Below are 26,449 nucleotides of genomic sequence, written 5' to 3' on the forward strand. Positions count from 1 at the left end.
TTTCCATTCATATTTTCTTTTTTTCATGTTGTTTTTTATCTCCTTGTGAATCCTACCGAATTATACTTCACTGGCATTTAAAATCACGTAGCAGAAACACAGTCTCAGGGAGAAGTGTCCTGGGGTTCCTCAGGATTTGAAAGTAGAATTTGAATGCGGGAAATCAGTGTGTCCTGAATAGTCATTTGTATCAATTGGATTGAGTGTCAGTTGTCACTTGTGTCCATGGTAACAAAGACCTCCCGGCCGCCTGGGCTTGCCGGGTCAACTAAACTGCCGAGTACTTTCCGCAGAGCACAATGCGCATTTTCAACCACAGACGTTTTCATGAGGACGGACCCGTTTTGTTTTTATTGTCCTCGTCCCGTGACGTGTCGCGTTACAGGAATAATCCGTTGTGTGTCAAACATCATCAAACGGACACGCACGGCAACGAACATTGCCCTTCACAACCGAGAGAATGAGAGAAACAAAGAAAGAGAATGCAAGAAAGAAAAAAGAAAGTTGATTCAAGAGTTGAAAAAATATATATATATCTCAAGCTAGATGTATAAACCAGATAATGTCAGACAATGAATGTGTTCGTCGTCATTTTATTCTAGCAATTAACGGTAGACACGTTAATTGCTAGAGGTGGAATGTACCTAGATGTTATTTTTTAACAATGTGGGTTCCTTGTCCATTGCGTCATCCTCTTCGACACTTGCACTCGTGTGTTCTGCCAGACATGGCAAACATACAAATGTCTTTAATAAAATTCCTTATAATCATTTTTATTATTATTTATATTGTATAATCGTTTTAATAATTATATAATTGGATTTTTTAGGTAGGCATCGGACAATTTCTTTTTTGCTGTCCAGATTTGAGCCCGTTTGTTTCTCACTCGTCGTTGGAGACGGGAATTAGGGAGAGAAAAATGGCTTAAATTAGAGACAAAATGACGTTTTGATGATGAGAAGCATGAGCCAGTCGCTAGACCACGAAGTGTTTCCAATGAGACCACACGCACAGACATCAGGTATTGTACAGCGCGAGTTCAAGTCCCGCCTCATCACTTTAAATAGCGGGCACGTTCCCAGTGTCCATCACTTTCCACACTGTTCACCTGCGAGAGGGATCTGAGAAGAGGAAAATAACTAGGCCTATTACCATCCACCACTGAGCCGCAGTATCTTTAACACAACTTCTACTCCCAATCTATTCGTGTGATTATTAAACAATAAATAAAAGACAGGTAGGTAAACAAACCTTACTACTAACTCTGAGAGATTAGCCTGTGAGATTAACTGTGAGGCACTAGTATGAAAAAATACAAACCTCAAGTCATGATACCTGAACCTAAAATTTTGTTTTACTTTGTTTTAATTGCTAAATGTTAATCGACCAACTCATATGATATTAATCCAGTGATATCCCTTTATATTAATTTGTTTATTACTACAATGTAGTCTTTTATTGTGTTTACCAACACACAGTTATAACATTATATCTGGTATAATTAATACAGCCTATGAAACTATTTGAAATGATGCAAACAATGTTTCACATTTTAAGTAGGCTAGCTTATTGTTAAAAACTTTAACCGAAGCACAGACTATAAACCCTGCCTCTTGACTAACTCTGACTTTACCATTTCTAGCCATGGGCTGGAGTCTCCTCTTCTCCCTGCTATTGGTACTGACAATTGTGCCAGAAGCCTCTACCACGAACACGACAATGAGCCCTACAACAGCTGGATCCACCGCCAGTACCGCAATGGTGAGCTCTACAACAGCTGGATCCACCGCCAGTACCGCAATGGTGAGCTCTCCAACAGCTGGATCCACCGCCAGTACCCCAATGATGAGCTCTCCAACAGCTGGATCCACCGCCAGTACCGCAATGGTGAGCTCTACAGCAGCTGGATCCACCGCCAGTACCCCAATGGTGAGCTCTCCAACAGCTGGATCCACCGCCAGTACCCCAATGATGAGCTCTACAACAGCTGGATCCACCGCCAGTACCCCAATGATGAGCTCTCCAACAGCTGGATCCACCGCCAGTACCGCAATGGTGAGTTCTACAGCAGCTGGATCCACCGCCAGTACTGCAATGGTGAGCTCTACAGCAGCTGGATCCACCGCTAGCAACCCAATGGTGAGCTCTACAACAGCTGCAACCCCCTCTACTACCGCAGTTAGAGCCACTGCTACTACCACTATGATTAGAACTACCACAGCTAGAGCCACTGCTACTACCACTATGATTAGAACTACCACAGCTAGAGCCACTGGTACTACCGCTACAAGACCTACAGCAGCCTCTACCAATGCGACGGGACCAACCAATCCCCCTGTCCTGACCCCCAACAGCACGGTAGAACGTCTACCCGTAAGTATTCGCTTAAACACAATTTACTTCAATAACATACAATTGACTGAACTTATAATCAATCAAATAGCCTACGTAATGATGAGTAGGAGCACAAAGAGAACATCAAAAATAATACTGATAATAATAACCCCGCTCTTATCGAAAACGGTTTGCGCTCTAATCAAGTCCTTTGTCCCGCCGTCATGAAAATACAGAGCCCCATCTCCAACGCAGGCTGCGGCAGTTCCCTGCTTTGTGCGGGAGAGCCGGAGAGCTGCGACCCATCGTTGGCCGGATCCTGTTTCTTTGTGGGTACAAAATGGACTGCTGGACAGAACTTTGAGTTCAGCCTCTCTGGAGAGTCCGAAGGCTACATAGGCTGCACGTTGTCAACGGACAGCTCGTTGGTAAGAAAAAAACTCCAAACGCAGCTGTTAATTAAACAGGCCAATTAAAGTCTACATATTTGTGCCATTGCTTATGTTCTGTCTGTTTGTTTGTTCTCATAACAGGGAGGAGGGGATATTACCTTCATTTGCGCCAACAACAAAGGGATCCTCGAATTCATCGGTGCTTCGCTTAACAACGGTGCTTTGAATAGACAAAGTGTAAGTTCAAGTACTTTTGGCACCTTCGAAGTTCCGATAACCCTAATTCTCCAACAGACTAGCAATGCAAATCTAAATATCAATGCATTGTCTGGATGTGCCTCGTTAGGTGAACGCAAACTCGGTGAAGGGTCACATCAACGGAACCACAATCCAGTGTACGTTTAAAGCCACCGTTCCCGACACCACAGCCAGAGGGTCGGCAACGTCCTTTGCGTTAGCTGTGGTCAACGGAACCTTCTCGCCTGGTAAGCCGTTCAAGTCAATGCCACACAAAGCTTCACACCAACAGACTTCTAACAAACACACATACATAACAGCATACAGCGTCACATGATCACATGACCTGCCAACGCTTATACTCAACTGTGTACATGTTCTTAACCAGGCACAGGTGAACTTGGAGCTCCCGAGGCCAAAGTCCAGACAAAAGTGCTGGACATAGCAGACACCAACTCCAGCACCTTAAGCATCCTCATCATGGTCACACCCGGCGCAAACAGCGGCCGGCCAACCCACCAGGCACTGTCAGAAGGTAGGCACAATAGCTTCCTGCCGAATCACTAGCTAAGCTGCCTTCTAAACTACAAGCTAGGCCGCCCGCTAAACCATAAGCTAGGATGCCTGCTAAACCTCTAGCTAGGCTGCATGCTAAGCCATTAGCTAGGCTGATCGCTAAACATCTAGCTAGACTACCCACTTAACCTTTTGCTAAGCTGCCTGCTTAAGTACTAACTAGGCTGCCTGCTAAACCTCTAGCTGAGCATTTTCAACCACAGACAATTTCATGAGGATGGACCCATTTTGTTTTTTTGGACCTTGTGCATCCTGTGACGTGTCGCGTTACATGAATAATCTGTTGTGTGTCAAACATCAGCACACGCACACGCACGGCAACAGACCGGGCCCTCACTATCGAGAGGATGACAGAAACAAAGAGAGAGGATGCAAGAAATAAATAATGAGTTGAATTGATTTGAACATGAAAACACATCCAAATGCGGATCTTTAGGAGAAAAGTGTGGCAGCTAAACTTCTAGCTAGGCTGCCCATTAAACTCTGAGCAAGGCTACCAGCTAAACCTCAAATTACGATGTCCGCTAAATCTCTTGCTCCAGGCTAGACTTCTAGCTAGGATGCTCACTTTACCTCTAGCTAGGCTGCCCTCTAAACTGCTATCAAGGCAATATCGCTACAGTGTTTATCTGCATATCCTTTCTTTTTTTTACCAGTTAATATACAAGTTGCCTTGGCCTAGCAAAAGCAACGTTCTAATCTACTTATGAAATAATCTCATCTCTTTCCCTCTCTTGCCTCCTTTTCAGCTCTGCTCATCATCATAGCTACCATGGGAATGGCCTTGCTATAAAGCAGCTTTGAAACGGTATAAATTGATAAAATACATGTGAAAATAGAATCCATAGCATCAAATTATTTTTATTTGATGAACAAAGATGTTCATTTCATTAGATACATTTTTTTTTACAATTAGTAAAATGCCTCAAATCGTTTATTTAATCAAAGAATCATGTTACAGCCCCATGACGATGCCTGAAAGATAGCCTTAAAGAAGGAGCTATTTATTTTTCTAACAATTATGTCCTTTTGTTTGCCTTTGGGTGAGAGATGAGTTTTGTGTATGTTTCGACACATCTATATGTGTACTCTATGTATTGTGTTCTTCTCAGACAAACACATTATCAGGCACTGAATCAATGTTTGTCCACTCTCTCTTCGTTGAATGATGCCACTGGATGGCAGAAACGATACTGGCTTGAATGCTAAATAATATAGTGATTTGTTATTGTCTAAGCACAAGAGGAAAGTGATTAAAGTGATCACTGCATATTTTAATCCTGCTCACAGAATGAACAGGCATTCAAACACTGGTTGTATCAGTTAATGCACTGTGTTGCGACTTCTAATATGTTTTGCTTTGTTCGAATGTTAAATAAAATAGCCTATATCAGTCAACTGGATTCTGTTCTTGCCTACTTTGTACAATAAACCCTTTTGGGAAAATATGTTCGGAAAAAGTAATGCAAACTTGCTTTACCTTATTTCTGGTCATACATGATGATTGGGCCTATGTTGGATTTTCTTACAGGCTAGAGAGACAAAGTAGGCCAAGGTCAATATTGCATTATGTTATTGATTAAAAGTTGACATTGTCATGCTCTAAAAGCCTTGTTTGCATTGGTAGAAACGTTTGTTTAATGTATCAGCTCATTAATCCAAAATAAAAAGATACAGTCTAAAAACTGTCTAAAATACTGTCTAAAAACAAACAAAAAAAAAAAAAAAAAGAGTTTTTAAACTTTGTTTGATTTTGAATTACAATTCTACCCAAACACTGAAAAGTGATTTTTCATATTTGCAAGTGGTTTGCCAACTTTGGATATTCCTTAGATAGTCTTTACATTACATTTACTTAGCTTTTATTCAAAGCTACTTACTTACTTTAATCCAAAGCAGACAATTTCAAGTGCTACATTACACATAATGTACAAGAGATTGTGTTTAAAAAATAAACAAAAAGGAGTAGCAAGCCGGAAGACAGTCATTCATTCTAGTTGACTGGCTTGGGGTTGTGGTTTAACCATGTCCTGAAGACAGTCATTCAGCCTAGTTGACTGGCTTGGGGTTGTGGTTTAACCATGTCCTGAAGACAGTCATTCAGCCTAGTTGACTGGCTTGGGGTTGTGGTTTAACCATGTCCTGAAGACAGTCATTCAGCCTAGTTGACTGGCTTGGGGTTGTGGTTTAACCATGTCCTGGGTGGAGGACGTGGTGGAGTAGTTTGCAGCACGGAATTCGAATACCAGTGACTTTCATCCGATTGGACGAACCACAAGGGCAGGGTGCGGAGGAGAGATGCAGTGTGGGAGAACTGGTTGGCTGCAGCATTCTAGATGTGTTGCAGAGGATGAATTGCACATGCTGGCAGACCAACCAGAAGTGAGTTGCAATAGTCTAGTTGCAAGATGACAAGAACCTAGAGTCTAGACCAACACTTGTTTGGCCCTCTGGGTGAGGAACAGCTGTGTCCTCCTGATGTGGTTGAGAATGAATCTGCAGGAGCTGTTTGTCAATATTGATGGAGAGGTTGTGAATGGGAGATGCCTACCTTGGCAGGAAGAGCAGCTCAGTCACGTCCAGATTAAACTTGGTGGAGGTGGTGTGTCCACCTCCACTGAGAGATGTCTATCAGACATGCAGAGATTCTTGGTGCTGTGTGGTTTTAGACGGTAGAAAAGGAAACAACTTATAGAAAATAAGTTGTTCCCTCTGCATAGCTGTCGTAGGGAGACCATGTGAGTAAATAATAACAGATGGGACCCAGAAGAGAACCATGTGGGACCCCAGTAGTGAGACTACAAGGTTCAAACACAGATTCTTTCCATGTGAACCTGTCAGTGCGATCCTTGAGGTAGGATTTGAACAGGGAGGATGCAGAGCCTGAGATTCCCAGTTCTCTGAGGGTTGAGAGGAGGATCTGGTGGTTCACTGTGCCTAACAATTAACGTTAGACACACAGGAGGTGAAATTGAACTACACGTTATTGTATCTAACAGTAACAATGAGGGTTGATCCTTGCATTGTTCAATTCCTTCCACTGCTTCATCTCCTTGGATACTGGCAATTTTGGGTTCTGTCAGACGTGCCAAAAACACAAATTTCTTTAATATAATAATAATCATTGGGGTTCCTACAAAAAAACGCAGGAACCCTATTGTATTCGTTATCCGAATATGGCTACTAAGAGGAGATCCGTTGGTGATTGTTTTGATATGTTTAACTCCGGTAAACCAGTTTTTAGGGCATACCAATGCCATATTACCATACTGATCAAGCTCACCATACCTCCACGTACGAAAGACCTCTATTTCTCAAAATATACTCTTATCTACCATACACATTCTATATGTCCATGTAGTGTAGTAGTATTGTGTCAGCCACATGACCATGGGGTTGTTGGTTCAAGACCAACCGCAAACAACCATTCTGTGAAATGTGTCATTACATCAAATAATGTATACTATCAGGCTTTCATTAGGCCACCATACTCGTCATACAGTTGGACCCCGTCATGGTTTCTTGCAACTTTATTTATTTTAATTTAATTTCAGGTAGGCCTAGGACTATATGTTTTTGACGCCTCCATTTGAGTCGCTTTCTTGTCCATTAGTCAAACAGGTCGGACCATATTTTGCTCAAGACAGCAATTACTGAGAGGGTAGGTTTTTTCGGGAGGTTGACAAGAAGCGCGACACATTCTGCAGACCCTGAAGTGTTTCCAATATGCATTATGCATGAGAGGCCAGGTCTTGCAGAGCGCGATTTCAAGTCCCTCCTCATCCCTTTAAATAGCGGGCCCGGTTCCCCTGTCCATCACTTCAAACACTGTTCACCTGAGAGAGGGATCCGACAGAGGAAAATAACTATAAGCATCAAACGTGTGATTTAAAAAGAAAAGAAAAAAATACAGGTAAGTTAACGAACATTACTACTATCTCTGAGATTTTGGCCTAACTGTTAGACACTAGCCAATGTGGAAAATACAAAGCATGTGTTTTCATTACTTAACTTTATATACTCCAGTTTCATTAGGGGTCCGAGCAGCAAAGCTGCTTGGTCCCCTATTGTTTTACGTTTTTTTTTCCCTTCAAATTCTGTAAAAATCTTCTGGAAATCTTCAGGTAGGGTTACCAATAACCCCCACTACCCATAAACCCAAATTTGTGGGACTGCACCCAAAGGTGGCACTATTGTAAAAAATCATGAATTAGGCTTATTTCTCCTCACCAGATTGACCTGGACTCAAAGTTCTTTCATATTATTAAACTCTAGAATCAGATGCATCTATAAAATCCTGGTCTTCTACTCTAAAAATGTTTACTTTTCCAACAATTTCATAGAAAAGCCAAACGTCCACAGTCTCAACCGGTTTTGCCTATATGACCATTTTGTTATTGTATAACTACCATACGGCTATCATTATGTGGATACCATTAACAGTGCAAATTTTCAGATCTATACTCTTTTAAGAAAGCCCTTAATTCATTTGAGAAATGTTTGCTTGGAGTTTTCTGGATGTTGTGTGCTTATCAATATACATTTTCACCATGTGAATGAGGCTACATTTCAGGTTTGTCAGTGGCTCAATGGGATAATGCCTTGTACTGGTGATCTTTAGTTTGAGAGTTCGAATCCCGATTAGACAATTATGAACAAGCTGAACATGACATTCGGCCATTGCTCTGCAGCCCTGTCACCTGAAAGCCTAGGCACAGTATGGCATTAAGGGGAACATCAACATCTTTCCTTCATATTTATATATCTTCCATTATGTGTTCTTGACTTTTCATTTTCCTCTGACCCCATTAATCACCGCTTGCGGTTATATTTTTATTGTTTTTAATTGCTAAACATCTATATTAAATGATAGGCCTACTAATATGATATTAATTGAGCGATTATTGATTTATATAAATGGGTTTATTACTACAATGAAGTCTTATATTGGGTTTGCCTACAGACTTTTGATAATACAACATCTGTTAGAATTAATATATACTACATTAGGCTTATAATTATGTAATAATAATCTTGTTATTAAACATTAAGGGTAAAGTATATTTTCAGCGTGGTCAAATGTGTCCATTTTGGTCATTCAAATGCATTGAACCGGCTGATTTTTTTTACATTTGGTTGAGAATCTGAACTGCAACCACCAGCTCCCTTTGAGTTAAAATTAAGAATAATGCTATGCTAGGCAATATAGAAACAATATAGAAAAAACAATTTGAAATGCTAACATAGTGTTTCAAAGTTAAAAGGAGGCTAGTTTATGGTAAAAACTTACAAAAGCAAAAGCACAGGCTATAAACCCTGCCTTTCGACTAACTTTAACTTCACCATTTCTAGCCATGGGCTGGAGTCTCCTCTTCTCCCTGCTATTGGCACTGACAATTGTGCCAGAAGCCTCTACCCAGACTACGGCAATGAGCTCTACAGCAGCTGGATCCACCGCTAGTACCCCAATGATAAGCTCTACAACAGCTGGATCAACCGCCAGTATCGCAATGGTGAGCTCTACAGCAGCTGGATCCACCGCTAGTACCACAATGATAAGCTCTACAGCATCAGGATCAACCGCTACTACCCCAATGATAAGCTCTATAGCATCAGGATCAACCCCTAGTACCACAATGATGAGCTCTACAGCAGCTGGATCCACAGCAAGTACCCCAATGATCAGCTCTATAGCAACCGGATCCACAGTCAGTACCCTGATGATGAGCTCTACAGCAGCTGGATCCACAGCAAGTACCCCAATGATCAGCTCTATAGCAACCGGATCCACAGTCAGTACCCTGATGATGAGCTCTACAGCAGCTGGACCCACTGCAAGTACCGTAACGATCAGCTCTACAGCAGCTGGATCCACAGCAAGTACCCAAATGATGAGCTCTACAGCAGCTGGATCCACCGCAAGTACCCCAATGATGAGCTCTGTAGCAACCGGATCCACAGTCAGTACCCCAATGATCAGCTCTACAGCAGCTGGATCCATAGCAAGTTCCCCAATGATGAGCTCTACATCCGCCGGAGCCAGCGCTAGCACCTCTACGGCAGCATCTACTAAAACCCCAGTTGAAGCTCTACTGGTAAAGATTTGTCTAATCTAGAAAAAATACAATCCACTTCAATTACATACAATTGACTGAAACTATATTCAATCAAATAGCCTTGATAATCATGATCAAGAGTTGAAAGATTATAATTTCCCAACACTTTTTTTCCCTTCTCTTCTTAAATTGTTTTTCCCTCCATCCTCAAAATGCAGACGGCCATCTCCAGCGAAGGCTGCACCGAGACCCTGCTTTGTGTCCAAGAGCCGGCGAGCTGCGACCCATCAGTGACAACATGTTACTTTGTATCCGCCCAGCAGACTGAAGGCCTGAACTATGGGTTCAGCCTCTCTGGAGAGTCGGAAGGCTACATAGCCGTCACGTTGTCAACCGACAGCTCTTTAGTAAGAAAAAACTCCAAAGGCAGCTGTCAATTGCACAGGCCAATTAAAGTCGACATATACTTGTGCCATTGCTAATGTTATGTCTGTTTGTTGGTTCTCATAACAGGGAGGAGGGGATATAACTTATATTTGCGCCAACAATGAAGGGTCCTTCGAATTCATCGGTGCTTCGCTTGATAATGGTGCTTTGAGTAGACAAACTGTAAGTTGAAGTACTTTCGGCATCTGTAAGTTCCACTTAAGCCTATCCCCCCAACTGACTATCAATACAAATGTAAATATCAATACATTGTCTGGGTCTCACTCTGCCTTGTTAGGTGACCGTAAACTCGGTGAAGGGCCTCATCAACGGAAACACAATCCAGTGTACGTTTACAGCCACCGTTCCCGACGCAACAACCAGAGCACTGTCTACGTCCTATTCTCTAGCTGTTGTCACCGGAACCCTTTCCAGTAAGTCAATCTGGTCAAAGCCACGCAAAGCTTCACATCCACCTGCACATCCAGCACACACACGAACAAAACCACATACAGGATCAAATGATCACGTGACCAGAAACCGCTTATCCTCAACTGTACATGTTCCTCACTAGGCTCAGGTACACTTGGACTTCCTGTGGCCAGAGTCCAGAGCCCAGTGCTGGACATATCAGACGCCAGTTACAGCCCCAGCACCCCCACCACAGTCTCAACTACCGTAAGCACCGCTAGTAACCTGGCAACGCCTGCCGGATCCACGGCTAGTACCCCAATGATGAGCTCTACAGCATCAGGATCAACCCCTCCTACCCCAATGATGAGCTCTATAGCATCAGGATCAACCCCTAGTACCCCAATGATGAGCTCTACAGCATCAGGATCAACCCCTCCTACCCCACTGATGAGCTCTACAGCATCAGGATCAACCCCTCCTACCCCAATGATGAGCTCTATAGCATCAGGACCAACCCCTCCTACCCCAATGATGAGCTCTATAGCATCAGGATCAACCCCTAGTACCCCAATGATGAGCTCTACAGCATCAGGATCAACCCCTCCTACCCCACTGATGAGCTCTACAGCATCAGGATCAACCCCTCCTACCCCAATGATGAGCTCTATAGCATCAGGACCAACCCCTCCTACCCCAATGATGAGCTCTACAGCATCAGGATCAACCCCTAGTACCCCAATGATGAGCTCTATAGCATCAGGATCAACCCCTAGTACCCCAATGATGAGCTCTACAGCAGCTGGATCCACCGAAAGTACCCCAATGATAAACTCTATAGCAACCGGCTCCACCGCAAGTATCCCAATGATGAGCTCTACAGCAGCTGGATCCACTGCAAGTACCCCAATGATGAGCTCTACATCCGCCGGTGCCACCGCTAGCACCGTGGCAACGCCTGCTGAAACCACCTCTACGGCAGAATCTACTAAAACCCCAGTTGAAGCTCTACTGGTAAAGATTTGTCTAATCTAGAACAAATACAATCAACTTCAATTACATACAATTGACTGAAACTATATTCAATCAAATAGCCTTGATAATCATGATCAAGAGTTGAAAGATTATAATTTCCCAACACTTTTTTTCCCTTCTCTTCTTAAATTGTTTTTCCCTCCGTCTTCAAAATGCAGACGGCCATCTCCAGCGAAGGCTGCACCGAGACCCTGCTTTGTGTCCAAGAGCCGGCGAGCTGCGACCCATCAGTGACAACATGTTACTTTGTATCTGCCCAGCAGACTGAAGGCCTGAACTATGGGTTCAGCCTCTCTGGAGAGTCGGAAGGCTACATAGCCGTCACGTTGTCAACCGACAGCTCTTTAGTAAGAAAAAACTCCAAAGGCAGCTGTCAATTGCACAGGCCAATTAAAGTCGACATATATTTGTGCCATTGCTAATGTTATGTCTGTTTGTTGGTTCTCATAACAGGGAGGAGGGGATATTACTTATATTTGCGCCAACAATGAAGGGTCCTTCGAATTCATCGGTGCTTCGCTTGACAATGGTGCTTTGAGTAGACAAACTGTAAGTTGAAGTACTTTCGGCACCTGTAAGTTACACTTAACCCCAACCCCCCAACTGACTATCAATACAAATGTAAATATCAATACAGTGTCTGGGTCTCACTCTGCCTTGTTAGGTGACCGTAAACTCGGTGAAGGGCCTCATCAACGGAAACACAATCCAGTGTACGTTTACAGCCACCGTTCCCGACGCAACAACAAGAGCACTGTCTACGTCCTATTCTCTAGCTGTTGTCACCGGAACCCTTTCCAGTAAGTCAATCTGGTCAAAGCCACGCAAAGCTTCACATCCACCTGCACATCCAGCACACACACGAACAAAACCACACACAGGATCAAATGATCACGTGACCAGAAACCGCTTATCCTCAACTGTACATGTTCCTCACTAGGCTCAGGTACACTTGGACTTCCTGTGGCCAGAGTCCAGAGCCCAGTGCTGGACATATCAGACGCCAGTTACAGCCCCAGCACCCCCACCACAGTCTCAACTACCGTAAGCACCGCTAGTAACCTGGCAACGCCTGCCGGATCCACGGCTAGTACCCCAATGATGAGCTCTACAGCATCAGGATCAACCCCTCCTACCCCAATGATGAGCTCTATAGCATCAGGATCAACCCCTAGTGCCCCAATGATGAGCTCTACAGCATCAGGATCAACCCCTCCTACCCCACTGATGAGCTCTACAGCATCAGGATCAACCCCTCCTACCCCAATGATGAGCTCTATAGCATCAGGATCAACCCCTCCTACCCCAATGATGAGCTCTACAGCATCAGGATCAACCCCTCCTACTCCACTGATGAGCTCTACAGCATCAGGATCAACCCCTCCTACCCCAATGATGAGCTCTATAGCATCAGGACCAACCCCTCCTACCCCAATGATGAGCTCTATAGCATCAGGATCAACCCCTAGTACCCCAATGATGAGCTCTACAGCTTCAGGATCAACCCCTCCTACCCCACTGATGAGCTCTACAGCATCAGGATCAACCCCTCCTACCCCAATGATGAGCTCTATAGCATCAGGACCAACCCCTCCTACCCCAATGATGAGCTCTACAGCATCAGGATCAACCCCTAGTACCCCAATGATGAGCTCTATAGCATCAGGATCAACCCCTAGTACCCCAATGATGAGCTCTACAGCATCAGGATCAACCCCTAGTACCCCAATGATGAGCTCTATAGCATCAGGATCAACCCCTAGTACCCCAATGATGAGCTCTACAGCAGCTGGATCCACCGAAAGTACCCCAATGATGAACTCTATAGCAACCGGCTCCACCGCAAGTACCCCAATGATGAGCTCTACAGCAGCTGGATCCACTTCAAGTACCCCAATGATGAGCTCTACATCCGCCGGTGCCACCGCTAGCACCGTGGTAACGCCTGCTGAAACCACCTCTACGGCAGCATCTACTAAAACCCCAGTTGAAGCTCTACTGGTAAAGATTTGTCTAATCTAGAACAAAAACAATCCACTTCAATTACATACAATTGACTGAAACTATATTCAATCAAATAGCCTTGATAATCATGATCAAGAGTTGAAAGATTATAATTTCCCAACACTTTTTTTCCCTTCTCTTCTTAAATTGTTTTTCCCTCCGTCTTCAAAATGCAGACGGCCATCTCCAGCGAAGGCTGCACCGAGACCCTGCTTTGTGTCCAAGAGCCGGCGAGCTGCGACCCATCAGTGACAACATGTTACTTTGTATCCGCCCAGCAGACTGAAGGCCTGAACTATGGGTTCAGCCTCTCTGGAGAGTCGGAAGGCTACATAGCCGTCACGTTGTCAACCGACAGCTCTTTAGTAAGAAAAAACTCCAAAGGCAGCTGTCAATTGCACAGGCCAATTAAAGTCGACATATATTTGTGCCATTGCTAATGTTTTGTCTGTTCGTTTGTTCTCATAACAGGGAGGAGGGGATATTACCTACATTTGCGCCAACAATGAAGGGTCCTTTGAATTCATCGGTGCTTCGCTGAACAACAGTGCTTTGATTAGACAAACTGTAAGTTTAAGTACTTTTAGCCTCTTCGAAGTTCCACTTTACCCGAACTCCCCAACTGACTATCAATGCAAATGTAAATATCAATACATTGTCTGGATCTCACTCTGCCTTGTTAGGTGACCGTAAACTCGGTGAAGGGTCTCATCAATGGAACCACAATCCAGTGTACGTTTACAGCCACTGTTCCCGACGCCACAACCAGAGCACTGTCTACGTCCTATTCTCTAGCTGTTGTCACCGGAACCCTTTCCAGTAAGTCAATCTCAGCAAAGCCAAGCAAAGCTTCACATCCACCCGCGCAATCCAACACACACACAAACAAAACCACATACAGGATCACATGATCACGTGACCAGCAATCGCTTATCCTCAACTGTACATGTTCTTCACTAGGCACAGGTGTACTGGGAAATCCCTTGGCCAGAGTCCAGACACCAGTGCTGGACATATCAGATGCCAGCTCCAGCACCAGTATCCTCACCACGGTCGCATCCACCACAGTCACAACCACCACAGTCGCAACCAGTTCTGTTGCAAACAGCGGCCAGCCAACTCACCTGGCACTGTCACAAGGTAGGCAGACTAGCAAGGCTTCCTGCTAAACTGGTAGCTGTGCTGCCCACTAAACCACGAGCTAGGCCGCCCGCTAAACGACGTGCTAGGATTTAATGTACACTACCGCTTATTGTAACACTAATAACAGTTACACAACAACAGTATCATAAAGTATCATAAAGTCAGCGTGGGTCGTTACCATCAGGATAACACGCCCCCCTCTGTCCTAAAGCTTTCAGCCCAGAATGCTTTTTTTTAATCATGTAGTGTTCGAATTCCAGCTGAAACATTGGGCTCACTGGCTCTTTAAAGTAGCCACTAGTCTGATTATATTAAAAGAAAGTAGTTAATTGAATGAGTTTTTCATGTTTTCTCTTCTCTTCTCTTTCTGCCCGCCATACCACAAACTAGGCTGTTCACTTGACTTCTAGCTAGGCTGCCCACTAAAGTGCTAACTAGGCTGACCACTAAACCTCTAGCTAGGAAGCATGCTAAACCACGAGCTAGGCAGCCCGCTAAACAGCTAGCTAGGCTGCCTGCTTAATCTCTTGCTAGGCTGCACACTAAACTCTAGCAAGGCTGCAAACTAAACTCTAGCTAACCCTACCAGCTAAACCTCAAGTAATGCTGTACGCTAAACCTCTAGCTACGCTCCAGGCTAAACCTCTAGTTAGGCTGCCCACTAAACCTCTAGCTAGGCTGACCATTAAACCTCTATCTGTTGGCCCGCTAACTGCTAGCAAGGCTATATCCGCGCTATCCGCATATCCTTTTATTCACCAATTAATATACAAGTTGCTTCAACCTTGCTTTAAAGTAGCAACTAGTTGTCTGATAATCTTAAATTCATTGTTTTAAAGTAATGATGAAATAATCTCATCTCTCTCCCTCTCTTGCCTCCATTTGCAGCTCTGCTCATCATCCTAGGGACCATGGGACTGGCCTTGCTATAAAGCAACTTTAAAGCAACTTAAGAAGTGACAAAAACGTACTTGTGAAAATACTATCCTTAGCATCCACATTTTTTTATTTGAGGAACAAAACATTTACATTGAATTAACTACATAAAAAAAACATTTTGACTGTTTGTAAAATACTTCAATTGTTTTTTTTTCTATCTTCAGTTCATTAATGGAAGGATTTTGTTAATTAAAGGCCCATGACGATGCCTGTAAGTTAGCCTTTAAGAAGGAGCTATTTATTTTTCTAACAATTATGTCCTTTTTTTTAACTTGGGGTGAGACATGAGTTTAGTGTATATTTCCACACATCCAATAGTATGTGTCATGTATTTATTGTGTTGCTCTCAGACAAACAGGTTATCAGGCACTGAATCAATGTTTGTCCTCTCTCTTCGTTGAGTGATGCCACTGGATGGCAGAAACGGTACTGCCTCTAGTTGCCTCATTATCGTAAAAGCAACTTTTTTTAAATAATGGCTTTGAAATAGTAATATTCTCTTCCCCTTCCCTCCCTTGCCTGCATTTTTATCTCTGCCCATCATCATAGAAGTCATAGGACTGGCCTTGTTATAAGGCAAATGCATGCTATACGGCTAGTTAATGTCAAGACTATGAATGGCTTCATTAAAGGCAAAAGTGTAATCAACCAACAATGCTCAATTGGTCATTTAATTTTGTATTTGTCGATTTTAGGAGTTCTCTTCAGCTTTTACTGTACAGAAAAATATATCCAGACAGAAATATATCCATATCTAGACATAGATACCAATGTAGAGTTTTGTTGATGGTTGGTTTAGGCAGCCTCAACTAACCCGAATCCTGTTGACAGACTGTGGGGCTGGGCGGGGTTGCACATCTGTGACACATTCAATAATCAGGGCACACAGGTTGAACCAGCCATCACCACACATGCTCATGGGTAGCTCTGACATGCCAATACGGAGCACCTTCCCTGACTGACACTTCTTCCAACTCTGTTGTTGTTAAGATTACAACAACGACAACCACAACAACAACACACATTAGGAGCTCTGCCTTGTCAGTATTCAATACCTGCTCTGCATGCATCAAACCGTCCAACAAACAAACCAGTTTCCCACAACATCTACCTTTGTCCTGGTATCAGGCTATTAAATACAGACAGTATTTTAAATGACTTACATTCCTTTAACCTTGGTTATTTATATGAGCTATGACAAATGTTTTATTTAATGGACTGCTGCCCGTTCTTTTCTTGTACTGACCTATGAACGTTGACCTGTTGCCTCTGACATATAACTATTTTGTTTTGTCAGAGTTTTCTACTTTTTTTAAGTTGTGTGTGTAGTGCTGCAAATGAACTGCCCTTCTTGGGATAAATAGAATTGTCTGAATCTGAATCTGAAAAACTGGTCATGACATAATTTGCCAATGACGGGAATTAATGAGACAAACATTTGTGTTGAGTCTTGGGAGGTTTACCGTCAGGATGACAGGTTCGACGTAGTTGACAATCCGGAATTGTTTCCACCACGCCTCATACACGCAAGATAATGTGTTATCCACAAAATCAAGTTCCTCCTTCTTCCTTTAAATACCGAACACAGATCCCCTGTCCTTCAATTCACAGACTGCAGACACCTGCAAGAGAGACTTTAGAAGAGGAAAGAAACCTATTCCAGCTGAGCCGGACTACCTTAACCCAACTGTTACTCTGAATTGACTTGTACGTGTGAAAAAGGAAACTGGTAGGTAAACCCACTTTATTGAGGCTACTAACTGAGTTGTACCAACTATTAGGCACCTTGTGTTCTGAATCCTATACCAAATATATTGTGTCCAGTGGTTTTATTTGCTTAATGCAAATGTAAAACAATAGGTATATGAGGGGCTAAATCCAGTGATATCTCTATCTATATATAATATAAATTTGTTTATTGCTAAAAAGTAGGCTCATGTTGGGTTCGCCTACACACAGTTATAATAATGCATGTGGTATAACTAAAACAGCCTACAATATAGAATAGTAATTTATTATAGAATAATAATCTTCACATTAATCATTGATAGTAAAGTATAGTTTAAGCAAGGCCTAATGTGTGAATTTAGGTTATTTTAAATGCATTAAATATGGGATCAATCTGTTGGTATTTTCAAATTTGTGTAATTTTTAGGAGGGGGAGATTCTTTGTTGTAACCAAACTATGAACCTTTGAATTAAAATAGTTTGAGAACAATCTGTTCTAGGCGACACAAGAACAATTTGAAGACAATTATTTGAAATGCTAACAAACCCTAGAAATGGCAGCACTGGGGCTATGTCTCACACTTCAAAAAGTTACTGAAACCGAGTGTAGGCTATGCAACGCACTCTTGACTAACTTTAACTTTACCATTGCTAGACATGGCCGGAAGAATGCTCTTCTCCCTGCTTTTGGCACTGACAATTCTGGCTGGAGCTTCTAGTCAGACTACAACAGCCCCCACAACCACCACCACGGCAGCCGCAGACACAACGGCAGCCGCAGCCACAACGGCAGCAGCAACAACCACAACCGCCGCAACAACCACAGCCGCCGCAGCAACAACGGCAGCCGCAGCAACAACGGCAGCCCCAGCCACAACGGCAGCAGCAACAACCACAACCGCCGCAACAACCACAGCCGCCGCAGCAACAACGGCAGCCCCAGCCACAACGGCAGCCGCAGCCACAACGGCAGCCGCAGCCACAACGGCAGCCGCAGCAACAACGGCAGCCCCAGCCACAACGGCAGCCCCAGCCACAACGGCAGCCGCAGCCACAACGGCAGCAGCAACAACCACAGCCGCCGCAGCAACAACGGCAGCCGCAGCAACAACGGCAGCAGCAACAACCACAGCCGCCGCAGCAACAACGGCAGCCGCAGCAACAACGGCAGCCGCAGCCACAATGGCAGCAACAACAACAACAGCCACTGCAACCACAACAGCAGCTGCAACCACAGCTGCCGCAACCACAACAGCAGGCGCAACCACAGCTGCCGCAACCACAACAGCCGCCGCAACCACAACGGCAGCCGCAACAACCACAGCCACCGCAACAACCACAGCTGCCGCAACCACTTCAGCAGGCGCAACAACCACAGCTGCCGCAACCACTTCAGCAGGCGCAACAACCACAGCTGCCGCAACCACTTCAGCAGGCGCAACAACAACAGCTGCCGCAACAACCACAGCCACCGCAACAACCACAGCTGCTGCAACCACTTCAGCAGGCGCAACAACCACAGCTGCTGCAACCACTTCAGCAGGCGCAACAACCACAGCAGCCGCAACCACCACGGCAGCAGCAACAACCACAGCCGCCGCAACCACAACAGCAGCTGCAACCACAACAGCAGGCGCAACAACCACAGCTGCTGCAACCACTTCAGCAGGCGCAACCACCACGGCAGCAGCAACAACAACGGCAGCAGCTGCAACCACAACAGCAGCTGCAACCACAGCTGCCGCAACCACAACAGCAGGCGCAACAACAACAGCCGCCGCAACCACAACGATTCCTCCTGTACTGTCACCCAACGACACCGTAGACAGTCTACCGGTAAGTTTTTTACCTAAATAATACACTACAATGACAGAAATTGCGTTATATCAAATGGCCTACATAATAATAAATTAGGAAAGAAAAAAATCAGACACATAATATTATTAATTTTCCCGCACTTCTTAAATCCTTTTTCCCGCTATCAAAACAAAGAGCCCCATCTCCAACCAAAGCTGCAGCAGTTCCCAGCTCTGTGCCTCAGAGCCACAAAGCTGCGACCCATCGGTGCCTGATTCCTGTTTCTTTGTGGGTGCCAGGCGGACTGCCGGACAGAACTTTGAGTTTGGACTATCTGGACAGTCCGATGGCTACATAGGCTGCACCTTGTCACCGGACAATGCTTTGGTAATTAACCCTGACAATCGCACAGGCCAATTAAAATCGACCTATATCTGCAACATTGCTAATGTGCTGTCTGTTGGCTGGTTTTCATCACAGGGCGGAGGAGATACTACTTACGTTTGCGCCAACAACAACGGAAGGGTCGATTTCATCGGAACGATCTTGCAAAACGGTCAATTGATTAGACAAACTGTAAGTTTAAGTTCATTTGGCACCTGAAAGTTCCACGTAACCCTAACCTCTTAACAATCAATGGACGCGTCGATATCAAAACATTGACTGGCTTCGACTCTGCCTTTTTAGCTGAATGCAAACTCGGTGAGGGGACGCATCGACGGAAACAGAATCCAGTGTACGTTTGCAGCCACTATCCCTGATGCGACAGCCAGAATGACGGCGTCTACCTTTTCGTTAGCTTTTGTCACCGGAGCATTCAACCCAAGTAAGTCAATCGAGTAAAAGCCCAAGAAAGCTTCACACCAACCCCCCCCCCCCCCCCCCAACACACACACACACACACACACAACAAACATCATATGATTACAGGATCTTCAATCACTTATCCTTGACTGTACATGTTCTTAACCAGGCACTGGTGAACTGGGAGCTCCCGAGGCCAGAGTCCAGACAGAAATGGTGGAGCTGGGCAACCCCAACTCCAATAGCACCAACGTCCTCACCTCCGCCGGCGGCAGGCCAACCTACCAGGCACTGTCACAAGGTAGGCGGACTAGCAAGGCTCCCTGCTAAACCGGTATCTGCATGTTAATCCATGAGCTAGGCTGCCCGCTTGATCTCTACCTAGGCTAGCTACTTAAGTGCTAGTTTGGGGAGCGTATCTATGTTTCCCGGGTCCTATGTTCCCCGGGTCCTATGTTCCCCGCTTTGTATGTGACCAGGGAACATAGGACCCTGTGAGCAAATCTTTTTTTCGTAGGATGGTAGGGGCAAGTACCGCCTTTTTCGCCTCTGATTCGCCTCTGATTGGTTAGGATGTCTCTCCTCCGATTGGTTATGGTTAGGGTTAGGTTTAGGGTTAACCCTCACCCTAACCCTAACCCTAAACCTGACCCTAACCCTTTGCACCCAGGGAACATAGGACCTTGGGAACATAGGGATGACCCCCTAGCTAGGCTGCCCACTTAACCTCTAGCTAGGATGCCCAGTTAACCTCTAGCTAGGCTACCCAGTTAACCAATAGCTAGGCTGCCCACTAATCCACTAGCTTAACTGCTAGCAAGGCTATAGCTGCTTCAGCAGATATAGTTGCCTAGGCCTCACTTTAAAGTAGCCACTAGTTGTCTGCTAATCGTAAAAGCAACGTTTAATGTAATTATCAAATAACTGAATTTCCTTCTCTCTATTTTCAGCTCTGCTCATCATCCTAGGGACCATGGGACTGACCTTGCTATAAAGCAGCTTTAAGAAGGTCCAAAAGTGACAAAAACCTACATTACCTGTATTAACTACATCAAAAATATATGAACAATTCGTAAAATACTTTTTTCAAAATACTTTTTTCGTTCCTCGGTTCATTAATGAAAAGATATTGTTAATTAAAGGCTCATGACGATGCCTAGAAATTAGCCTTAAAGAAGGAGCTATTTATTTTTCTAACAATTATGTCCTTTAGTTTGCGTTTGGGAGAGTCATGAGTTTTTTTTAATATTTTCACGCTTTCCAATGTATGTGTCATGTATTTATTGTGTAAGTCTCAGACCAATAGGTTATCAGACACTGAATCAATGTTTGTCCACTCTCTCTTCTTTGAATGATGCCACTGGATGGCAGAAACGATACTGGCTTGTATGTTAAATAAACTTGCGATTTGTGATTATCTAAGCACAAAGATGAAAGTGATTAAAGTGATCACTGCACAAGTTAATCCTGCTCACAGAAAAAACATGCATTCAAACAGTGGTGGTATGATCCGTTTGTTAATGCACTTTGTTGCAACAACTAATATGTTTTGTTTTGTTTGTTTGTTGAATAAAATATACCTATAACAGTCAACTTGATTCTGTTCTTGCCTACTTTGTAACGCAACCATGCTTTACCTAATTTCTGGTCCTAATTTATGGAATGGCCTATATTGGATTATTTTACATGCTAGACTAGAGCAACCCGATCTCTTCAATCAAGGTCATGACTGTTCAAGGTGATGCGTGGTATGCATCTGCGCTCCACACAAGCTAATTGGAAGGATGGGCTTATCATCTGTCATCTAATGCACAACTGGACTCTAGCATAGGCTACGCACTGCACACAGTTTGAAAGTGTAAAATCGTGTTTTTTTGTACGCAAATTGAAGGGTTCGGGTTGGCTAGAGGGACATAGTAAGCGTATTCCATTATATTGTAGCGACCCTTGAATTGTATAAAAGTCTATAAGTTATGTATAATGCTGCGATCCATTTGTATGGTACGCCGGTACGTCCGTATGTCTGTCACATTCTCGCCAGAGAATGTGACGTCATTTCCTGGCTTGCAGCTGTGGTAGAAAATAATGATGTTTAAAAGGATATTTGCCAAATGTTAGAATATAATATTGGAGAGGAATGTACCAGCAGAGGGAAGAGAGACAGGCTCCAGGCCGTGTTCTATTGTTATTCAACACCCCAGAGTGTCCGGAGTTGACCGGCAAACAGATAAGACTCAGATAAGACATCCCTCTGTAGTAAAAGACATCAGTCTATTTCACTTAGATAATAAGTATAAGTAAGGTTAACTTTAAGTATAAATTATATAAGAATATAATGTAAATATATGCACAATGGAGCCAAATGTTAAACACTATTGATTTTACTTGGCCTTCCTGTTTCAAAACAAATGCTTGCATTTTGATGAACCCCTGACGCCCCATGTAAATGGCCTCTTACAGAGACCCCTTATGGTTCCTTGTCTGTGGTTTTAGAATGTATATTCTGTAGGCTTAAAGTTAAGAGTTAAGGTAACTAATCCATACCCCGGTTAATATCAGACACTACCTGCTTTAGGATTATGACTGTATATGCCACAGAAAAATAAAGTGGCATTAACTATTACAAATAAATATTTTACTGCTTAAATGAATATTCCTTTCACAGGGCTCATCTCTTAAACACATGTGGTAAGTCATGGTGATTTAAGATCAGGTTAATAAATAAGGCGAAGAATGGATTTTAATCAAAGACTTTACTTCATATAACTGTAATGCATAATATGTAAACGTCATATAACTAATGTTTAATATGTAACACTTTGTATCTAATGCTTGAATGTTTGTATCCATGTGGGAAGTTAAAAGATAAATGGTAATGAGGGAAGAGGTAGGACCTCTAGATTAGAAGCTCTGATTGGTCTAGGAAATCACAGGTTTAGTTACCTCTGAGATCCCGGGCCGAATAGGCCAGTTCTTTTTCAAACCAACTCAGGTGATGTTGTTACTATCTGTGGTGACAATTAAGCCTTGATCATTCAACCCTAGTCCTTCTCGACCTCTCGTAATTTGTTAGAGTATTAGACTGTGGGTTTTATCCAAGACACAGCACTTATAGCGTTCCCAGACAACACAACTTCACATTGTACTACACACACAGCAAGACCGCAATGCATAAGTTGGTGACCGGAATAAAGTCGATATGTAATCAAGTGTGTAAGAGCATTTAAAATCTACATTAAAATGACCAACGTGGTACAAATTCAAAGAAAATAAATCTCTCCACGGGAGCAGCCTTTTTTGCTGTCGAGTCGCACAGTCGAGTCGTACTCGGTATACTCTCAGAATTGCAGGTGCGTCGTAGTGGTCATGGGGGGGGTCTGGGATGATAAGTTATTTTAAGTAAATTTGAATGGGCTGAATTAAAAAATGTATGTTGTGGTGGACTCTATAGACACAATTCACCATACTGTGTAATTTACATGTTTTCGTTCTCTTTAAGGTCGTGCTACTTATTTGACGATATGCCGGGGCGGCACAATGTTTGACTCTGACATATAACTATCTCGTTTTGTCTGTGAGTTTTCTACGTTTTTTAAGTTGTGTTTATAGTTTACAATTGTCTGAATCTACAACTGAAAAACAGGTCATGACATATTTTGCCAATGACGGGGATCATTTAGACAAAAATGTGTCTGTCATTGGCGAGAGTCTTGGGAGGTTTACGTCAGGAGGATGACAAAAGGTTAGACGTAGTTGACAATCCGGAAATGTTTCCACCACGCCTAATGCACGCAAGATCACGTCTTATCCACAAGATGAAGTTCCTCCTTCTTCCTTTAAATACCGAACACAGATCCCCTGTCCATCAATTCACAGACTGCCGACTTCTACACATGATGTGTTCTTGACTTTTCATTTTCCTCTGACCCCGTTAATCACCGCTTGCGGTTATATTTTTATTGTTTTTAATTGCTAAACATCTATATTAAATGATAGGCCAACTAATATGATATTAATTGAGCGATTATTGATTTATATAAATGGGTTTATTACTACAATGAAGTCTTATATTGGGTTTGCCTACAGACTTTTGATAATACAACATCTGTTAGAATTAATATATACTACATTAGGCTTATAATTATGTAATAATAATCTTGTTATTAAACATTAAGGGTAAAGTATATTTTCAGCGTGGTCAAATGTGTCCATTTTGGTCATTCAAATGCATTGAACCGGCTGATTTTTTTTACATTTGGTTGAGAATCTGAACTGCAACCACCAGCTCCCTTTGAGTTAAAATTAAGAATAATGCTATGCTAGGCAATATAGAAACAATATAGAAAAAACAATTTGAAATGCTAACATAGTGTTTCAAAGCTAAAAGGAGGCTAGTTTATGGTAAAAACTTACAAAAGCAAAAGCACAGGCTATAAACCCTGCCTTTCGACTAACTTTAACTTCACCATTTCTAGCCATGGGCTGGAGTCTCCTCTTCTCCCTGCTATTGGCACTGACAATTGTGCCAGAAGCCTCTACCCAGACTACGGCAATGAGCTCTACAGCAGCTGGATCCACCGCTAGTACCCCAATGATAAGCTCTACAACAGCTGGATCAACCGCCAGTATCGCAATGGTGAGCTCTACAGCAGCTGGATCCACCGCTAGTACCACAATGATAAGCTCTACAGCATCAGGATCAACCGCTACTACCCCAATGATAAGCTCTATAGCATCAGGATCAACCCCTAGTACCACAATGATGAGCTCTACAGCAGCTGGATCCACAGCAAGTACCCCAATGATCAGCTCTATAGCAACCGGATCCACAGTCAGTACCCTGATGATGAGCTCTACAGCAGCTGGATCCACAGCAAGTACCCCAATGATCAGCTCTATAGCAACCGGATCCACAGTCAGTACCCTGATGATGAGCTCTACAGCAGCTGGACCCACTGCAAGTACCGTAACGATCAGCTCTACAGCAGCTGGATCCACAGCAAGTACCCAAATGATGAGCTCTACAGCAGCTGGATCCACCGCAAGTACCCCAATGATGAGCTCTGTAGCAACCGGATCCACAGTCAGTACCCCAATGATCAGCTCTACAGCAGCTGGATCCATAGCAAGTTCCCCAATGATGAGCTCTACATCCGCCGGAGCCAGCGCTAGCACCTCTACGGCAGCATCTACTAAAACCCCAGTTGAAGCTCTACTGGTAAAGATTTGTCTAATCTAGAAAAAATACAATCCACTTCAATTACATACAATTGACTGAAACTATATTCAATCAAATAGCCTTGATAATCATGATCAAGAGTTGAAAGATTATAATTTCCCAACACTTTTTTTCCCTTCTCTTCTTAAATTGTTTTTCCCTCCATCCTCAAAATGCAGACGGCCATCTCCAGCGAAGGCTGCACCGAGACCCTGCTTTGTGTCCAAGAGCCGGCGAGCTGCGACCCATCAGTGACAACATGTTACTTTGTATCCGCCCAGCAGACTGAAGGCCTGAACTATGGGTTCAGCCTCTCTGGAGAGTCGGAAGGCTACATAGCCGTCACGTTGTCAACCGACAGCTCTTTAGTAAGAAAAAACTCCAAAGGCAGCTGTCAATTGCACAGGCCAATTAAAGTCGACATATACTTGTGCCATTGCTAATGTTATGTCTGTTTGTTGGTTCTCATAACAGGGAGGAGGGGATATAACTTATATTTGCGCCAACAATGAAGGGTCCTTCGAATTCATCGGTGCTTCGCTTGATAATGGTGCTTTGAGTAGACAAACTGTAAGTTGAAGTACTTTCGGCATCTGTAAGTTCCACTTAAGCCTATCCCCCCAACTGACTATCAATACAAATGTAAATATCAATACATTGTCTGGGTCTCACTCTGCCTTGTTAGGTGACCGTAAACTCGGTGAAGGGCCTCATCAACGGAAACACAATCCAGTGTACGTTTACAGCCACCGTTCCCGACGCAACAACCAGAGCACTGTCTACGTCCTATTCTCTAGCTGTTGTCACCGGAACCCTTTCCAGTAAGTCAATCTGGTCAAAGCCACACAAAGCTTCACATCCACCTGCACATCCAGCACACACACGAACAAAACCACATACAGGATCAAATGATCACGTGACCAGAAACCGCTTATCCTCAACTGTACATGTTCCTCACTAGGCTCAGGTACACTTGGACTTCCTGTGGCCAGAGTCCAGAGCCCAGTGCTGGACATATCAGACGCCAGTTACAGCCCCAGCACCCCCACCACAGTCTAAACTACCGTAAGCACCGCTAGTAACCTGGCAACGCCTGCCGGATCCACGGCTAGTACCCCAATGATGAGCTCTACAGCATCAGGATCAACCCCTCCTACCCCAATGATGAGCTCTATAGCATCAGGATCAACCCCTAGTACCCCAATGATGAGCTCTACAGCATCAGGATCAACCCCTCCTACCCCACTGATGAGCTCTACAGCATCAGGATCAACCCCTCCTACCCCAATGATGAGCTCTATAGCATCAGGACCAACCCCTCCTACCCCAATGATGAGCTCTATAGCATC

General features: G+C 43.8%; 2 protein-coding genes across 2 annotated transcripts; both read left to right on the forward strand.

Annotated features, from left to right (window-relative positions):
* Positions 1-1,098: 1,098 nt before the first annotated feature.
* LOC307091225 (uncharacterized protein) lies at positions 1,099-4,937 on the forward strand. The gene is made up of 7 exons (XM_079758153.1): positions 1,099-1,237; positions 1,643-2,373; positions 2,571-2,762; positions 2,868-2,963; positions 3,073-3,211; positions 3,352-3,498; positions 4,289-4,937. Exons 2-7 carry the CDS (start codon positions 1,645-1,647, stop codon positions 4,330-4,332), a joined length of 1,347 nt encoding a protein of 448 aa, XP_079614279.1. The 5' UTR covers positions 1,099-1,237; positions 1,643-1,644; the 3' UTR covers positions 4,333-4,937.
* An 8,704-nt stretch (positions 4,938-13,641) lies between these two features.
* Positions 13,642-21,475, forward strand: LOC307091344 (uncharacterized protein; the record flags this gene model as incomplete). Its single annotated transcript, XM_079758288.1, has 7 exons — positions 13,642-13,719; positions 18,001-19,117; positions 19,274-19,465; positions 19,559-19,654; positions 19,766-19,904; positions 20,052-20,183; positions 20,833-21,475. The coding sequence occupies 3 exons, from the start codon at positions 13,642-13,644 to the stop codon at positions 19,351-19,353; spliced, it is 1,275 nt and encodes a 424-aa protein (XP_079614414.1). The 3' UTR covers positions 19,354-19,465; positions 19,559-19,654; positions 19,766-19,904; positions 20,052-20,183; positions 20,833-21,475.
* Positions 21,476-26,449: the final 4,974 nt, after the last annotated feature.

The sequence above is a fragment of the Pollachius pollachius genome (genome assembly GCF_949987615.1).
Source record: "Pollachius pollachius genome assembly, chromosome: 20".
NCBI lineage: Eukaryota > Metazoa > Chordata > Actinopteri > Gadiformes > Gadidae > Pollachius > Pollachius pollachius.

Coding starts and splice junctions, on each gene's coding strand:
- LOC307091225 (XM_079758153.1), top strand. CDS start 1,645: ATGGGCTGGAGTCTCCTCTTCTCCCTGCTATTGGTACTGACAATTGTG. Junction 2,374..2,570: donor GCACGGTAGAACGTCTACCC/GTAAGTATTCGC, acceptor ATGAAAATACAG/AGCCCCATCTCCAACGCAGG. Junction 3,212..3,351: donor CAACGGAACCTTCTCGCCTG/GTAAGCCGTTCA, acceptor GTTCTTAACCAG/GCACAGGTGAACTTGGAGCT.